The 18651-nt window shown below is 34.4% G+C and overlaps 1 protein-coding gene across 2 annotated transcripts in view; it reads left to right on the top strand.

The window, feature by feature from the left end:
- ArfGAP1 (ADP-ribosylation factor GTPase-activating protein 1) overlaps positions 1–18401 on the top strand; it is a 29608-nt gene extending 11207 nt beyond the window's left edge. Inside the window, exons 4-9 of one of the 2 annotated variants that reach the window (XM_089740344.1) lie at positions 7285–7436; positions 9441–9567; positions 15051–15173; positions 15910–16040; positions 16769–16937; positions 17661–18401. In XM_089740344.1, the coding sequence (XP_089596470.1) occupies positions 7285–7436; positions 9441–9567; positions 15051–15173; positions 15910–16040; positions 16769–16934 (699 nt within the window). In that variant the 3' untranslated portion in view covers positions 16935–16937; positions 17661–18401. The remainder of the gene's footprint in view (positions 1–7284; positions 7437–9440; positions 9568–15050; positions 15174–15909; positions 16041–16768; positions 16938–17660) is intronic. The other variant, XM_028177112.2, reaches the window with a different exon arrangement.
- The last annotated feature ends 250 nt before the right edge of the window (positions 18402–18651 follow it).

Below are 18651 nucleotides of genomic sequence, written 5' to 3'. Positions count from 1 at the left end.
ATAAGCCCGAAATGTTAATTATTATTGTAGTTCGAACTTTCCCTTCTCCCTCATCTGTTTATGAATATGGATACATTGCCTTAAACCGAAACGCGTTTCTTTAAGTATACTCGTATATCGAGCACGAGATAAAAGACTGTCATAATTGTATTAAAAAGAGCTACACCTTACACAATACGTCCCAGAACCCTCAAACCTGAAATGCATCACTGCTTCATGGCGAAAAAGCCAACGATAGTGGTATCTAAAAGTATAACACAGGGTGTGTTAGGAGCACTTTTATTAATGACAATTTTCTTCACAACGAACTAAAACGGGCTATACACGAGTTGCTTTTTTTCCTACCTAAGCTGGTCTTGAGAGACCATATCGGCGTCACCGGGCGAGTAGGTCAGATCACGGGGCTCAAACCTGACGTTGTTGCTAACACGAACCCTAGCAAGAGTTGTGCTTCGCAGAATCTACCACCGGATTGGAAACGCGACCCACTGAGAAGTTCCGGCGAGAAACTCAGTGGGCTGTGTCTGTAGGTTACTTTACTCGCCGAGCCTTTCGTCGTTAACGACGGATTCGATGAGAACGATGACCGGACCGAGTTGCAATTCGCCCACAAAAACAGCGTTCGGATTTGGTATACAAAACATTTTGTGAAATATAGCGTAAATTACAGTGAACCGCTCGCGGCCGTATAATTAAATCGCTCAACGTAGTCAGATAATTATGCTGTGGCTGTATCCTGGGGCGAGTTTTCTCGACGAACAAATAACTACCCCTTAAATTGAAAATTAAAGTTACAAAATGTATAACTAAACCTCGCGTTTTAGCAGGGTTATTTAGTTCGACTTGAAGAGTTCAGATAATCATTATTTCAGTTGAGTGTTTTTTCAATTCTGTCGACTAAAATTGAATTTTCATGTCTTAATTAAGCGTAGGTGGGCAAACAAATTTACCTCTAAGCATTTATTTACTTCACTACTCACTCAAAGGCAGCTTAGAATTAGAAGACTCCCGGGAAAACATAGAAAAGTTTTTGTCTTCACATAAATTCATATCACAACGGTGCTATAGCGTTCCAAGTCTAAGATTCTATTGTATGTACTGAAAATACGCATAAGAGACTGGAACTATAATATCCTGACTCCGAATATCAAATATATTACACAAAATTTGTTAGCCATTCGAAACATTACCATGAAAAGTCGATAATGTACTTGCAGTATCAGTTGGTGTTTTAATGTCTTCCAATAGTCTTCATATTTTATGAAGGGAATTCTTGAGCTTAACTACAGACAAACAGCGCTCTCATCATCAGAATGGGGAAAGTTTAATATCTAAAGGGAATTTTCAGGTTAAGTGAACGAGAAGCAGGATGCACTCAATTGCAAAATCATTCGCTCGGACATAACTCGGTCCGCCTTGCACAAAATTCATCCTAGTTAACCGGGGATTTCGCTGGTCGATATTTTGATACTTTGAGAGGAGTTACTGAACTGTATTAGTTTCAACAAACTTTTTTGTCAGAGCTGTTAATCTTGAAGGTAAAACTTAGCAAAATGATCTAGAATTTTTTACTACTAAACTACCCTTGACGATCACGACCACTCTGTTAAGGGTGAGAAGCGGAATACATTGGTGGAGGAGCTTTTAAAGTTATATGCTCTGAACTAACATGCAGTGAAGCTGAATATAGCTTTGTAAATAATCATTTTACATTGTATACGCTCTGTAGAAAAGTTTTGAATGCGTTATCACTACATAGTATAAAACAAAGTCGCTTTCTCTGTCCCTATATCTGTCTGTCCCTATGTATGCTGAAATCTTTAAAACTACGCAACAGATTTTGATGCGGTTTTTTTTAATAGATAAGAGTGATTGCTGAGGAAGGTTTATATGTATAATAACATCCATTAAATAGTGGAGAAATCAATAATAAATTACAGTTTCCGAAGCGAAGCGAGAGTGGGTCGCTAGTATGTAAATAAACGGGAGAGATTGGCAATTGTCGACTCGCTGATACAGTGAAGTTTGTTTGATTGAGTTCCTAGATTGAATTCCTAGCTGAAGTTACCCGGTGCCTTGTTCGGTCTGGTGTATTGTTTTGAGGAAAACAATGAGTTTCAGTTTTTTGCTTTTTCACATTTTTTGTAGTCATGCGTTTTATTATTCGATATGGCAAACGAGTCCGTGTCTCTGGAATTCCATACGAAGGGAGACTTTTATATTGCGATTTACATAAAGTTGGTGGACGTTCTCTTGGTTCTCTAAAAGTGACATTGTAATTAATGTTTTTTTTTTTAAATGTGCATTTGTTGAATTTTTAATTTTTTTTTTTTTACGAATCGGACATGTATATCGTCTTCACTCAAAATCAGTTAGATAGCATGCTTAACCAAGCATAAACTGACAAGCATAACTAACTGATGTTGATTTTGAGTCGTTCGACCGAAATAATAAATCAACGCAAACTTGGATTCGTTCGCGTCTCTGAACGAGATAGCTTAGTTACGCAGTGACAGGATATCCGACGCGCCATTAATCGACAGTTTTTCATGGCTTCATTATAATTCTGACTGTCGCTAATTCCAAACTATAAATGTTGAAGAAACTGGAGAAAGTAGTACTCGCAATAGTTTTTTTGTTTTATTGTTGTTTTGGTTTTATCTTAATGACCGGCTTATTTGGCCAAGGACTCGAGCTTAAATGCATTTCATGTTGTTTTATTCGGGTCATCATTAACTAGTGATATCCTGGAGCAATAATAGGGTCCTCTTTTTTCACTACCGATTCATTGGTAAGGGGGTATTCCACCTAGTTGCGGACGGGTAGGTGAACTCGCGGATTTATCGCGGATTTGCTAAAACTAGCCCTAAACAGTGCAGTATTTCGCAGAATTTACCACCAGATCGAAATCGCGACCCAATAAGAAGATGCAGCGAGAAGCTCAGTGGGCTGTTTTTTTATTTATTTATATACGAATGGAAGAGCTCACAACGCACCTGGTGTTAATTGGTTACTAGAGCCCATAGACATCTCCAACGTAAATGTGCCACCCACCTTGAGATATAAGTTCTAAGGTCTCAGTATAGTTACAACGGCTGCCCCACCCTTCAAACCGAAACGCATTACTGCTTCACGGCAAAAATAGTTAGGACGGTGGTACCTACCCGTGCGGATTCACAAGAGGTCCTACCACCAGTAAAATCTATAAAATCTTAAAAAAATCAAACATATAGCCCAAAATAACAGAAGTTATAATATAAGCAATAAAAGAAAGGTTTGTTGATAATGTGAAGTCAAGCTGTTCGTACTCAATTTTTGCAAGTACCTACAAAGAAATATTGATTTTTGTTCAAGTTTCAAACGAGAATATAGTTCAAATTTAAATAAAAAAAGCTAAGATACCAATACCACTTAACGAAAGTAAAAAGTACAATCTACTCTGTTAATCTTTATACGCTCAGAATATGGTGCACAACCTGGGATTGTATCTATTGTGAAACTACAATTGGCTCCATCTTACTGATCTATGTATAATAAATGCAGAGGAAGATCCTTTATGGTTTTGTATGTGAAGAGGAACGAATATCCTAGATATGATTGATATGATATATGTGATTATCCTAGATATGATTGATATGATATATGTGATTATCCTAGATATGATTGTATTACTATTATATTTCTTATCCTATTTTTAATTCAAATTTATTAAAATTTGTTTTCTATTTTTTAGTTGGATTTTCTATAAAAGCGTATTTTGTTAGTTTTTTTCAACTATTATTTATTGTTTAGTTTTAGTTGAATTTCATTTTCTTAATTTTTTTTAAATATTGAATTGTCATCGGTCCTTAATAAATTTCGAGTTAATCCAACGTTTTGAAGGGTGTCAAAATCATGTTCAAAGATTCCGTTACATACTAACATACATACGTCTGAAGCTAATAAAAACGTATTAAAAATGAATATTTGTATCATATTCGTGCTCTGTGAGTTCGCGCTCCATTGATTCGCGTTTAATTGGATAATTGGCACTCCATCGAAGGATTCTGGTATAGTTTACTCGCAATACAAGTATCAACGTACAATAGATGCTGCTCTAGTTATTTTAATGTGTGGATGTATTTAATGACAGCGAAGCGTGACCTTGACGAATGCATCAATCCACCAATCATTCGGTCTATTCATTTTTTTTTAATACAAATATGACAGTTTACGGAAAAAAAAACATATAAATTTTAGTTTACATTGATTGCCTTCTTATCACTCTTGTCGCATTTGCTTAAACAATATTTTATTTATCTAAAACGGAATTGAATACTGTGCTTTTTCGTTAAATTTTTTGAAAAGTATTAATGAATTTTTCCCGGGGCTTAAATCGTATTTTTTTAAATCAATCTAAATTGTTGAATTGGTAATTTAAAAACGATGTAAAGTTTTTTTTTAAGGATAGTTATTATATTGGTGAATTTTTAAATAATAATAAACATATTTGATTTTTTTAAGCATATTATTGATTAGATCTATTATTTTATGATTTTAGTGGATTATGAATGTAATTAAATTCTTTATGACTATAATTTATAAATGTTATAATTGACATGTTAGTAATCTTCAATTAAATCTATATTTATTTTATATTTGCACACTTTTTATTCAAGTAAGAACGAGCTAGAATGTAAAAATTTTATAATACCGTTATTTATGTACCATGTCATTGGCAAATAAATCATTTTGAATTGAATTGTAAGATTCGTAGTCGTCGCACACTGTATTATTATCGAGATCTAGCAGAACTTAATTCAATCTTGCGTGAATTTATCTTTTTTTAATTTTACGTGTCATAAAATGTTAATATTAGATGTTATTTCGTATTTCTAAATAAATAAATAACATTAATTATTAATAAAAATGATTTATTTCTTTATTTTCTTTAAAAATATTATTTTTAATACTGCAATTTGTTCTAAATACACAGGAAATATATTTTACACCCCTAAATATTATATTCTATAGACTAAAAAAAATTCGCATAACCTTCTACCCATCTTCCTCCGTCGAGTAAGTTTCTTCTCCCATGTTCTATTTTGCACTGTTGATTTGGAAGATAGAAGTGGATCTGAACCTATCAGAAATCGGTTAAGTACGTCTCGATTGGTGTCAATTCTGCTTGTTTTCCTGCTGAAATACTCGCGATTCCTCCTATATTCCTTATTGTTCGCTTTTAGAGCTTCTTCTGCTAATTGGTCCAAAGGTAAAACGCATGTTTCAATTACTTCTTTTAAGTGTGAGAGGATTTTGTGTATACTAGAAGGCATTTAGTACCAGGAATAATGTACTAAATAAAGTTTTCTTGTCTCGGCATATGTCTTGAACTAGTCAGGATCTATTTCTAAGTCGGATGAAAGTGCCTCCAAGATAACAGAAATGTTTGATTAAATCCAGATTGATCCCTGTTATGTTCGCTTACATTTCTCCCATTTAGATTGTATTTTTGCTGTAAGACTACTTATTAACATTTGAAGTGATCGTGGAGGGTTTCTACAGTCCTCTATGTCATAATATTGTACGATTTTTTCAATTATAAGGTTATTTTGACCTTTTTTTTATTACTTGGGAACCATATATTAAAAATATCTCGCCATTTCATAGCGCTGAAAAAAAATATATGTATGAGCGGGGCAAATAGGAGCAAGGGATTACAACTAAATTTCAAAGAACATTAACCGTAGAATGCTATAACAGTGATTTCCCGGTGTATACCCTTGCATACATTTTTAAAAGTCAACACTAACACAAAAAGAAATTTTTTTTCAAGGACTACAGCAAAAACGTAATTAACTAATAACATTTCAATATTATAAGGTTCAAACTTACCTTAACGTATCCTCGATGATATAACAAACGATAAAAATGACTAATTATAGCACTTTAAACGACAAGAACAGACCTGTTCGCATTCAGCAATAAAGCAAAACTAAACAATACACTCGTGCTAGTACTAAAACCGGCGTCGTCCGAAGCATGTCTTGTCAGATACCCCGGAACCACTTTCAGTGCTTTTAGACCCTCTAAGCACTGGTCACCGTCCTCGTCGAACTTATCGATTAAGACTATGAGTTCGACGAGCGAAGTAACCCGCACAGCTTACTGAGTTTCTCGGCGATATATTCTCAATGTATCGCGATTCCGATCCGGTGGTAGATTCTGCGAAGCACTGCTCTTGCTAGGACTAGTGCTAGCAACAACAACAGTACGCATAAGCTATGTTTCGAGACTTCCCCTGTGTTGTATGGTGTTATACACTTAATAATTTTATTTAATATCGGTTATTTAGTTATACACCTGTGTAATAAAGGGAGTTTTAGGAATATTTAGAAGAGTATTATTTTTTAATTAAGTTCTGCTAGATCTCGATAATAATACAGTGTGCGTCGTGGCCTAACGAGTAAGACGTCCGGTGCATTCGTGTTGAAGCGATGCACCGGTGTTTGAATCCCGCAGGCGGGTACCAATTTTTCTAATGAAATACGTACTCAACAAATGTTCACGATTAACTTCCACGGTGAAGGAATAACATTTATACTAATATTATAAAGAGGAAAGATTTGTTTGTTTGTTTGTTTCGAATAGGCTCCGAAACTATTGGACCGATTTGAAAAATTCTTTTTCCATTAGAAGCCGACATTGTCCCTGATGAACATAGGCTATTTTTTTTTATTTTTTTTTTTTGGTTTCATGTGTGTTTTAATGTTTCCGAAGCGAAGCGAGGGCGGGTCGCTAGTAATATATAAATCTACTGTGGTTTTTACGGATGTTCCGTTATAACTACTGAAGCATGCATCCGATTGACTTGAAACTTGGTATCCATGTAGAAAATACATGTACTTAATGGATAGGCTAATATTTATGCAGGATTGGTAAGTGCGGAACGTATGAAGAGTGTGAAACGGAGTGTTCTGATGTGAGTGAGAGAAAACGGAAAGAAAGAGAGAAGAGAATGACAGACAGAATGACAGAGAATTGAAATATGGCGAGGACGGTTGAAAAATGAGCAAGACGTAATAAAAGTGTTAATTATTAATTATTATTAGAAAAGAGGATTTTGGATCAGGGGAAGTTTTATTTTATGCGCTGCGAACCCTATTCTACATTTATATGAGTGTTGGACTCCCTAATAATAATGATAATAAATAATAATGTTAATTTTAAATGCCCAGCGAAGCGGGCGAGTCCGGCTAGTTTTTAATAAGTTGCCCTCACGCACCCATGTGCCTGATATTACAGATCGCGGCTTTAGCTGAAGGCCGCCCGTGGAGTCCATCGGATTACAAGCCCGAGACGATCGAGAAGCCTCAGGAGTGGCTCCAGTCTCGCGACTTCTACTCTTCGGACAACACGCTGCCGACAAGTGGATCTGATAACAACATTAGCTACCAGTAAGTAAATTATGTTTGGCCATTTATATGTTTCAGGGTAAAGTTCCTCTTTTATTTCGAATTCCGAATTCGGTTGTTGAGTTTCTGACTTGAACAGCAACATATTTCTTTCGTTTCAAATATACCAAAGGAACATAGATTTTAAAGCAATAAAATGTTCTTGATAAAGGTTTTTGGTCTTGGTACTCCCGATCTACTAACGGTGCTTTTAGGTACCTCAAGCACCGGTCATCGTTCTCGTCGAACCCCTCGCTTGCGACGAAGGGCTCGCGTGTAAATTAACCCACAGACACAGCCCACTAAGTTTCTCGCCGGATCTTCTCAGTGGGTCGCGTTTCCAATCCGGTGGTAGATTCCGCGAAGCATGACTCTTGTTAAGGTTCGTGTTAGCAACGTCGTCAGGTTTGAGCCCCGTGAGCTTACCTACTAGTTAAGGTTACGCTGAAATAGCCTCTCAAGGCTATCAGATTAGGTAGGATAAAAAAAAGGTCTTGGTACACAATTCGCCTATTTTCTTCAACCTCGACAGTCAATATTGCATTCCAGCTAAATATAGGATAATAGATCGTATTCACGTGTGCTACTAATAACAGAAGCGCAGTAAAATATCGTTGTAAGCTTTTCGTAGCATGAATTCTTAATTAAACAACCATTCCACTCGAATCGTCCTTGACGTAGGAAGCACTCGACTACTGGATAGGTAGGAAATTGATTTCCGATCGTTCCGAGCGGCAGGAAGCTGAATGGGAAATGAGTCAAGATGTCGATGTAGTTAGTTTGTTTGCATTCACGTTCGAATGCACCGTTTCGATCATCTTAAAGGTTAACCGGTAAGTGTTTGTTGGGTTTCATGTTTGAAAACTCAATAATTTAGAGATGACGTATTGTGATACGCCATAATTTATATTCCCTTTATTACTGTATAAACTATTATATGTATGTATGTATGTATATGTGATTGTGTTTATATATGTATACTATATACATATATTTGTGTATGTATTGGTAATTTATAATAATATAAATTTCATTGCATCTAAGACTATTTACTCTGCACTACCTTTGGTTGACTGGTAGAGAATGCCTCAGGCATTAAGTCAGCCAATGTAAATTTTACATGAAGTGTCATAAATAAATAAATAAAAATTTAAAGTGAAATGAAAGATATTTTTTTCAAGCTAAAGCAGTCTTCGGTTGTCTTTGAAAATGATTAAATCGTTCAATTGGTAATCGGTTTATTCTGCATTTAAATAAAATACTAATACCACAGTCAAGAAACTGATGAAGTTTGGGGTTTGCGACAAAGAGAAGATCTTCTGTCGATCGGGTGAAATTGCTCGATAGACCAACTGACAATAATAGTTGTGGATGTTATTTTTCGGAACTTGTCTTAAATGCAAACTTATCTTGAAAATGTTGTTAACGAGATTCAAACATCTGTCAAATATCCTATATTCAATTATGGCTACCGCCACATATGTGTCTATTTAATACGAGAAGCAAAAACTTTGTACCTCTTTTTACGAAAATTGCGTGGACTTAGAAGTATGAAAGTTTCCACACTTATAAAGAATATAGAAAAGGAGGGCATTAATGCTAATATTTTATTAAAATAATGCATAAAAGATACATTAAATCAATAAAGAAAACATTACACACACTACCATGTATTTGACACACACATACGCATGCATATTATTTGTTTATTGTCAAAGTTTTCTTATTAAAGTCTATGGTCAAATTGAGAATAGATTAAATATTGTTTGTCTTTGTTAATATTTGTCTAAAGTGTAGTCTTGGCGAAATCTTGGATTATAGAAGCTTATTAAATTAATAGTCTTTGACAATAGAACCATAATAATGTTCAAACTTATAATTTCAATTAATTATAATCGAATTTCGACCACTAGTATATTTAAAATTCTATGGTTCCCATAGTACAATTTATGTTGTTAATTAGTATAATTTTGACTGATGTTTTTTTTTATTTCTGTAATTTGACAGCAGCGAGTATGGAAGCGGCCGCTACACCGGCTTCGGTAACTCCCCAAAGCAATCGCACTCGACTCCGATGTCGCCGATGCACAGCGGGAGCGAGGTCGTCGACAACACGCTCGCGACTCTCGCTTCGGTACGTCTCGTGGGCGACACAAAAGCCACCAGATAGCGACAGCACCGTACAACATATGGACCGTTTATTTTGAAAGTGGTGTAAGTCCATTTTTGAGAAAAATGAGTTATCACGTAATTCATGCTTAATTTAATGTAAAATTTTTATATGTAATTAGTCCGTGTTTAATTTCTCAAAAAAATCCCATGTTTTGTACAAATTAAAATCGGTCGGGAAATTAAATTGCATAATCATCGATTATGACAGTGGTATAAGTCCAATTGACAGAGGTAGGTGGCATAGCCAGACCTCATAATATGATTTGCCTGTATTTTTAAATCAACAAATATAGTAACCTTTAATTTTCTCGAAACAAAAGAAAATGGACTTACACCACTTTCAAAATAAACGGTCCATATAATAAACACCACAAATCCTCTGATAAAGTACTTCAACAAGGCGATAGTTCAAACGTCCTAAATGTTTACAATCGAGTTTTACTTACGTGTTATAATGCGACGAAGTCTCTGTACGTTATCTAGTGTTCTATTATTAGTTTTAATCGATCTGATTGACGTGACACAAACTCACAAGACAGCATCAAGGTTTACTATAAAAAAAACTTATGTGCTGAGAATTTAATTTTTTTCCCTGCCTATTTACTGGTGGTAGGACCTCTTGCGAGTCCGCGCGGTTCGGTTCCACCACCATGCCTATTTCTGCCGTGTAGCAGTAACGCGTTTCGATTTGGAGGGCGAGGCAGCCGTTGTAACTATACTTGAGAACTTAGAACTCATATCTCAAGGTGGGTGGCCATTTACGTCGTAGATGTCTATGGGCTCCAGTAACCACTTAACACCAGGTGTGCTGTGAGCTCGTCCACCCGTCTAAGCAACAAAAAAAAAAAAAATGTTTGTTAAACATTACAATTTAAGAAATTATATATTATGGAGTCACTAGCGCAGAGCAGTTCACTTTCACTAGTGTAGTAGACAAGCACAGAAGTCTACGAAGATAGTTAAAAGTATTAATTAAAATCATATTTAATGGATAGGAACAAAAATAAATTCAAATTCTAAATGATTTATTTGAATTTACTTTATAAATGTCAAAACAAGAATTCGTTTTATCACCTATTATTCACCTATTATTAGGAAGCTATAGCTCTTGAAACTTGGAATGCTTGTGTTTTTATATACTGATGGTCGTTTCGTTTTTAATCATAATAACAATAAAATAATCGCGACAGATTATTTACTGCGACATAAATCAAATTATCATATAAGAGGTAAATAGAATTAAAAAGGAAAAGGAAAAGTATATAACACACACCCGAATGAGAATTTATTGGTTGTAGAAAACATTTATAGTCGTGGGAGCCAAAGGAAATTGCAATCTAATACATGATCAACAATTATAATAGTATATTTATTTCAAGTGACCAGAACTCATATATGACAATAGATCTTACAAAACTAATACTAATTACATTAAGTTGGTGTTAGGGTATACCATTTTCATTAACGAGAAACTGAGACGAATGGAGAAAAATCTCAAATATATATACTAGATCTTTATCTATGAAATTACCGTATAGTATACAGAAAGTTAAAGTCTGTGTTTTATAAATAGTTTTTTATTTCTATCAATCAAAATATTCAGCCACTGTATCGTATGCACGCGTAGTAGTAATTTTTCAGTGCCCTTCTTGAAGAAGTCGGGTGTGCATGAGCCAACAAACACTTCAAAGACCTTTTGTCAGTACAAAATGTCTGTCAATGTCTATTCTAATAAAGAATATAGAATTTTTCTTAGTTATGTGTTAGATTTTTTTAAGTTACTAACATAGATATAAGTAATTACTACAGACAAAATGTTATGGTTTTAAAAAAAAAAAAAAACTGAAATAAAGTATTAATAATAATAATAACAAAATTGCAAATCCAATTTTTTTTTGTACACAATGTCCGTCAGTGTCTATTCGAATATAGAATTCTTCCCTGCCATGAAGTTATCAGAACTTTGGGGAAAATAGAAGTCTGTGGACGCAAGGTCCGGTGAGCACGGTGGATGAGTCAAAACTTCCAACCCTAGTTGTTGTAGCTTAGAAATCGTCTATTGTGCCGCATTAGGTCGTGCGTGGTCGTGTCGTGAGCAGCGGGAACGAGTGATTTACCAAGACTGGTCAGAGATTCGCGAGCTAATGTCACCCTTGCTACCGCCACGAAACTCCTCTTCCATAATTACTTAGTATTTAGTACTAATCAGTATTTTTATCATGTCCTAATTAATAAAAAAATGTACAAATGCAGTGAAAACAAAAACATTTTGAATTTGAAAAGGGAATTCGTATATTTTTGAAATAAAATTCTGATGAATTTAGAATTTATTGCCAGCCATACATAAATTACGTTTCAAATGGCCGGTATTCTAAAACGGCAACTTCATAGGAAAAGATCTATTATATATACACATACGCTAATATGTACCTACGTACATATTCAGAACAATCACAACTAACTACTTACAGGAGATAGTAAATTATACAAATTAATATTTATTAAGCTTTTATTGTTTTTAAAATTTGTCGTTATCGTCAGTAGTGAACTTGACCTGTAACTTTTTAATTTACACGGATTAATTCATGAAAATACAATCATTTAAATATTGAGAAGCATTTAATTCCACGATAGTTAATGACTATCAATTCTCGATTAAACTGATAAATTTATACAGGAAAAAAAAGCATATTTATACACACGGTACGCTTCTAAAAGAATATTTTATGTTTGGGATATCCACTATGATTTATTGCGACATGAAATCTTAGGAGACAATGACTATAAAGAATCCTATTTAAAAATTAATTAATTATTAGTAAAATACGGTCGTGCTTCGCTGTGATTTTAATATTTTATTTTCTAATTAACCTTGGCCTAGAAATTTTCGAATATTTCGAATAATAAATTCAACAAATCGTCATAACCGTTTCCAAGTGATGTCGTCACAAATGAACTTACAAAATCGATAAGCGTACGTTTAGCTCAGTAAATGAATACTAGTTTCCCATCGGTATATTTTTTTTTCGCGTGCCCTGGGTACGGCTGCAAATAAATCATCACTAGTCATCGTCCGAAACTTTACAATATTAAATAAAAAACCTTCAATATAAATATTATCCATTAACTGCTAAACACGGCTGCTGGAACACATATCTTGAATTTTACAAGCCTGATTTAATTTACGTTGTAGTATAAAATATGTACATATATAGTTATATACACATAAATAGTTTTATTGTGTGCGCGCGTGTGTGTGTGTGTGTAAAATTAGATTCATTAATTAAATATACTATTTTATTTGTTTAATACATATTTGAAGTGTTTGATCCAAATAGAAGTAATATTACTCCCCTATATATTTATCCATGCTTTGCATAATCACTATGTTTGTTTGGAAGAGGACGCTTTTTAGCGATAAATCTGTTTGTTGTACCTTTGTGTTCTGATTTTATAATATTTTCGATTTTCGTGTGCATTGAAGTATGTATACTTATATATATATTCTCTGATTCTGTTCGTTGGGTGTGTGTGGTCAAGATTGTCCGGGGCAAAATTAAATTTTCGAGTTTTGAAATGAAAGTCTTAACAGCGTGCGACGGAGCTACGTGACACTGACGTATATAGGTATAAACAAAATGTTATTTCGTTATGTCGCTGTTTATACTTTATCGGTGTTTTTTTTTTAAAACCCATGCGTAATGTGTTTTTTTTTACTATTTTAGTTATATACTATGTTTTTAATTTAAACAATCACAGACTAACAGAACAAAACATTTGACAATGAAATAAATATTAAAAGATATTTTTTTAAATTCTGATACAAATATACATTTTTTTAACATTTAGTATTATTTTAAACATTGAAACTGTTTGTTTAATATAATTAAATTTTAGCTTTGAAATGAATTCTAAGTCTTGTTGTAGAATCGTATCGTAATTAAAATATCACAAAAATACAGGATATACTTATGATTTAGTACGATAATCTTATCTATGAATGCGAATTTTTTTAAAGTTTCATTCTTAAAATACTAATTTATAATATACTTAATACTAACTTAACATAATGAAATAACATAGTTTTTTTTTAAACATGAAAGTTTTTAATTTTTTTTTCCTCAAGTCTATTTTAACTTTTAAATCTTTCAATGTCTATTATAATCAACGACTTTATAACCTTACAGTCGAATTAGTTTATAATTATCACAGAGCTCCACTTCACTAGCAGTCAATGTTATCTGCAGCTGTGATTTAATTAAGGACAAAACTATTTTGATATATTAATACGTGAAGCAAAAATTTTGTACCCCTTTTTACGTAAATTGCGCGGACGGAGGAGTATGAAATTTCCCACACTTATCGAGAATATAGAGAAGGAGTGCAGAATGCTAATTTTTTTTTATTATGTATAAATACCAACATTAAATCAATAAAAAACATTACACACACTATCATGTATTTGACACGCACACGCATGCATACTATTTGTTGATTGTCAAACTTTTCTTACTGCTTATAGTGTGTGGTCAAATTGAGAATAGATTAATAATGTTTGTCTAAAGTGTAGTCTTGTCGAAATCTGTAATCCGAAATCTGTAAAAAATTATAGAAGTTTAATAGTCTTTGACAACAGAACCATGATAATGTTCAAACTTATAATTTAAATTAATTTTAGTCGAATTCCGACTACTGCGGGACCACTAGTTTTGATAGTTTCTTAATGTATCTAATTTTAATATGATTAACCCTTTCACTGCAATTTAGGTCACCGTTGCCCTGTGTGACGCACTGAAATAATTATGTCGATTTCTGTTACTAAGGCGTCAGAGTATATAGTAGACTCTGGGAAAGACGAACTCGAAGATACTGAGAAAGAATCTATTTCTAAGACACCTAAAAGACTAAAACATACATTAACAAACAAAAGAAGCCAAGTTTAGGCAATCCAGACGCTTAGTAACAGAAATCGACATAATTGCTTCAAAGGGTTAAGTGATTTCACATTAGTTTTAATCTGATTCAGTCGCGTTGTTAATTTATATATCTTGAATATGTTCATTAATCTATAGATTTACAGTTAAGTGAATAAACTTTAAATATTGGATCTTGATAGTTAGGATTGAGTGTTTGTTAAAGAAATCCGATTTCGAATTATTTAATGTACATTATCTAAACACAGAACAGTTTCACACATTACACAGTCAATTTTAATTTTTGATTTGTTAATATTATGTATTCTTTTGGTTTGCATCCAATATTCTTTCAATCTTTGACTTTTTATCGCAACAAAATGCGTATTGTTTTCGAATTGGCAATAATTTAATTTATTTATTCCTTTTTCGAAAACGAATGTGATACTATCTTGTCGTCCTCTATCTCTCTCTAAATCTATCGCTGTCCCTCTCCCCTCCCTTTCTATGTACGCTGACTATGTATTTGCAGGGGTGGTCATTATTCGCGTCTTCTGTCAGTAAAGCAGCTAAGACGGCCACCGATCACGCCGTTCGTTATGGAGGTATTGCGACGCAGAAGGTCTCTGAAATGGCCACAACCGTCACGGAGAAGGTGAGTACAGTGTTGCCAGATAAATCGACCTGAATGGTCCGAAATTTCGGGAGCTAAAACGCTTCGCCAGTCTTTTAATCACGAGCACGCGTTACGACGTAGAACGTATGTAGCTTTCATTTCGTAGATTTTACTAACACATTTTGTTTGGTTTAGCTTAAAAACTTAAAACTTTAAAGCATTTAGTCCGAATGAATTCGCTTTTGATAACATGATTTTGTTTCCGCTACTACTAATATTTGACATAAAATCTGGCAGCACTGGAGTTTGTTTGCTCTTCTAGACAAGCTCGCTGATTCGACTGCATTAGGGTTTGACGTCAGAAGCGACTGAGCCTCGTTCGAGGTAGGTGTGCATGAGTGAATACTACTGCATCTTACGTCACAGGGACGTTTTGAATTATAACCGAATGATCATATCCACGCTTGAAAGGCAAACGCGACTAAGCGACAATGCGTGAACTTTACAGTAGCCTAATTTAAAGTTAAAATACCTGAAAAAAAATCTATTTTAACGAATCTAGCTGTAGGATTGAAATGATTTTAATAGACTTAGAAATATATATTTTTTGCGCATCGAATATGGTTGTTGCCTATCATTTATGTACAAAGCAGTTATTGTCGCTTAGTCACGTTTGCCTTTTAAGCGTCGATATGCTCTTGACTCACTTCTATTATCGGTTACACATTCTGTTCTTTCTAGTAAGGTTCGGGCCGTTATTATGTTTGTGTTTTAGGTTAATAATCGCGGCGGTTGGAGTTCGCTGGGCGGCAATACTGATGTGCGCCGCGCCAGCAACTATGGCTCGTATCAGTCGCAGAGCTACGGGGCTATGAAGAGCTCGACTTCGGAGCCGTATTCACAGTGGTGAGTTGACTCGGAGTTAAGGTCGGCCGAGGAATGTGCCTTCGTATGTTAATTCGTTCTTCGGTCTGGTTTTGGTGGTTACCGTTGCTCGTGGACTTTAGCAATGCCAGGGACACAGCCAAGCCGCTGTCAATCGTTAAGTACTCTCCACAAGCCTCGTTTGAAGAAGGACATGTCATAGTGCTCGGGAAACACCGTGGAGGGGAGCTCATTCCATAGCCGGATGGTACGTGGCAGAGAAGGTCTCTGGAAACGACCTGTGGATGAACGCAGCGGTTCCAGGTAGTATGGATGAACTTTACTTCGATGAGGAATTTTTGGCGGGAACGCGAGAAGTGAAGTTGTGTGATTTGTTTTATTTTGGCTATTCAGTGTTTGTGCAGATTTAAATGTCTAATAACGGTGGTTTATTAACTTTAATATCTGTGAAAGTGCACAAATGTGCGAAAATGAAACAAAGCCGCTGGACGTAACTTCACGGGATCCTTCAAAAAGTCCACTGAAAAAAATCTCAGTAAATGACCACCATTTTACTGAGATTATATTTCATCCCATATCATCTCATTTCATTTCACCCCATATTATCATTTTTCATAAAAATAAGTATATAAATAAATTAAAATAAGATACGACTTAAAGGTCTTAGTAACCAGGTCATAAAAACCCTTAAAAAAAATCTACTTCGATGTCGGCTGGTGGTACATCACAAATACGGTGTCTGTGTTCAGGAACGAGCAGACCCAGCCATGGCAGGACTCTGTGGCCACGCGCAACAACCTGGACACCCGCGATCTGTCCCAAGTGGGTGTTTCCAGCCCCCCGCCAGACATCAAGAGTCTAACGATCAAGAAGAAGCGTCGCGACGACGACTCTTGGGACTGGCTCAATAACTAAACGGTAAGTAACCGAATTTTTACTGGTGGTAGTTTTACTCTTGTGAGTCCTCACGGGTAGGTATCAACGCCCAGTCTGCCGTGAATTAATAATGCGTTTCGGTTTGAAGGGCGGGGCAGCCGTTGTAACTATACTTGAGATCATTGAGACCTTAGAACTTATATCTCAAGGTGGCTGGCGCATTTACGTCGTAGTTATCTATGGGCTCCAGTAACCACTTTACACCAGGTGGGCTGTGAGCTCGTCCACCCGTCTAAGCAATAAAAAAAAAGATAGTTAAAATTGTTGATTAAAATCATATTTAATGGATAGGAACAAAAATAAATTCAAATTCTAAAGGATTTATTTGAATTTACTTAATAAATGTCAAAACGAATTATTCCAAATATTATATAAATATTCAAAATATATATATAAATGTTGGAGATATCGCATCTCTTATACACAGCATACCCAATTACAAGAGCAATCTGATTTAAGGATGAAAAATGAAGAAAACTACACATCGAAAAAGAAGTTTCACTTCATTCACGTGCACCAAGTTGCACGCGTACCGTTTGTCTTATACATCGAATATGTCGAATATAATACATACAATTATGACAAGAAGTGAGAAAGTTAAAAAAAAAATTACACAGAACTAGAACACAATATAGTTTAGTAAATAAACCAAAACTCGGTAATAATACTACATTTAAATGTTATTGAAATCCGTTTTCTCTTTAGTTTTCAGATGCCAAAACGGAGGTCTTTACTTCAGCTGCAAATTAAAAAAAAAACGATAGTAATGATATCTCTTCTTCAACTAAGGTCTGCCTCGCGACCGCTCCCCAATACGAAGACCGACCTAACAAACTTTTTGCTGTAAATACTATATAATATTTAAATATTTATCTAATAAGTCTACAACTGTATCTATCTATGGCTTTAAATGGTATTTTCGCGAAACTTTACTACGTTCTTCTATTCTATTCTTTATTTATATATAACATTATTTTGTTGACATATTATAAAGCTAGTTTTCTACATTCGGATTTGTCAACGTTTGGATGTCGTGTTATAAGGGAATCCCAAATTATTATGGTTTACAATATTGAGGAAAAAAAAAGTTATATGTATAATTTTAACAAGTTCCCCATTCTGAAGACAGTGAATCAGCTGCAACAAGATTATATTGAAGTAATTCCAATAATACTAAAGATTGAGATGAGATTCCGAGAATTGTAAATATGTAAATGACCGATTCAGGCGATTATATCTAGAAGTGTTTTTAAATGAAATAATTTGACTAACAAATTTTTATGATATGCCCGTATTGTCTTAAGCAAATATGGGTAGTGACATTCATGTTGTTCTATCTATGGGCTTGGGTAAAGGCTTATCATCGGGTGGGCGGTGGGGTTTCCTACCCTTCTAGCTAATTAAGAAAACGACTGCCCTCCTTATAAACTAACAAAAAAAGAAAAATATAGTCGAAGTCACTTGGGATGATGTAAGTAAGGATTTTAGCGTACATTTTACACCATACGTCCAAATCTGTTTAGTCATTTAAAAACTATTAAGGAATAAAGACACTCCTATACGTATGTACATGATCCTTGAAAATTTGACACAGCTGTTTTTTTTTTGATAATTTTTCTAATATAAATAAGTCAAAGAAATTTATTTTATTTATGTAATGATTTTACAATATTAATTCGCATACGGATGATCGAGA

This window comes from Bombyx mandarina, chromosome 01, assembly GCF_030267445.1.
Source record: "Bombyx mandarina strain Sakado chromosome 01, ASM3026744v2".
NCBI lineage: Eukaryota > Metazoa > Arthropoda > Insecta > Lepidoptera > Bombycidae > Bombyx > Bombyx mandarina.
The sequence above is the reverse complement of the archived record's forward strand: the minus strand, read 5'-3'. Positions and strand labels throughout refer to the sequence as shown.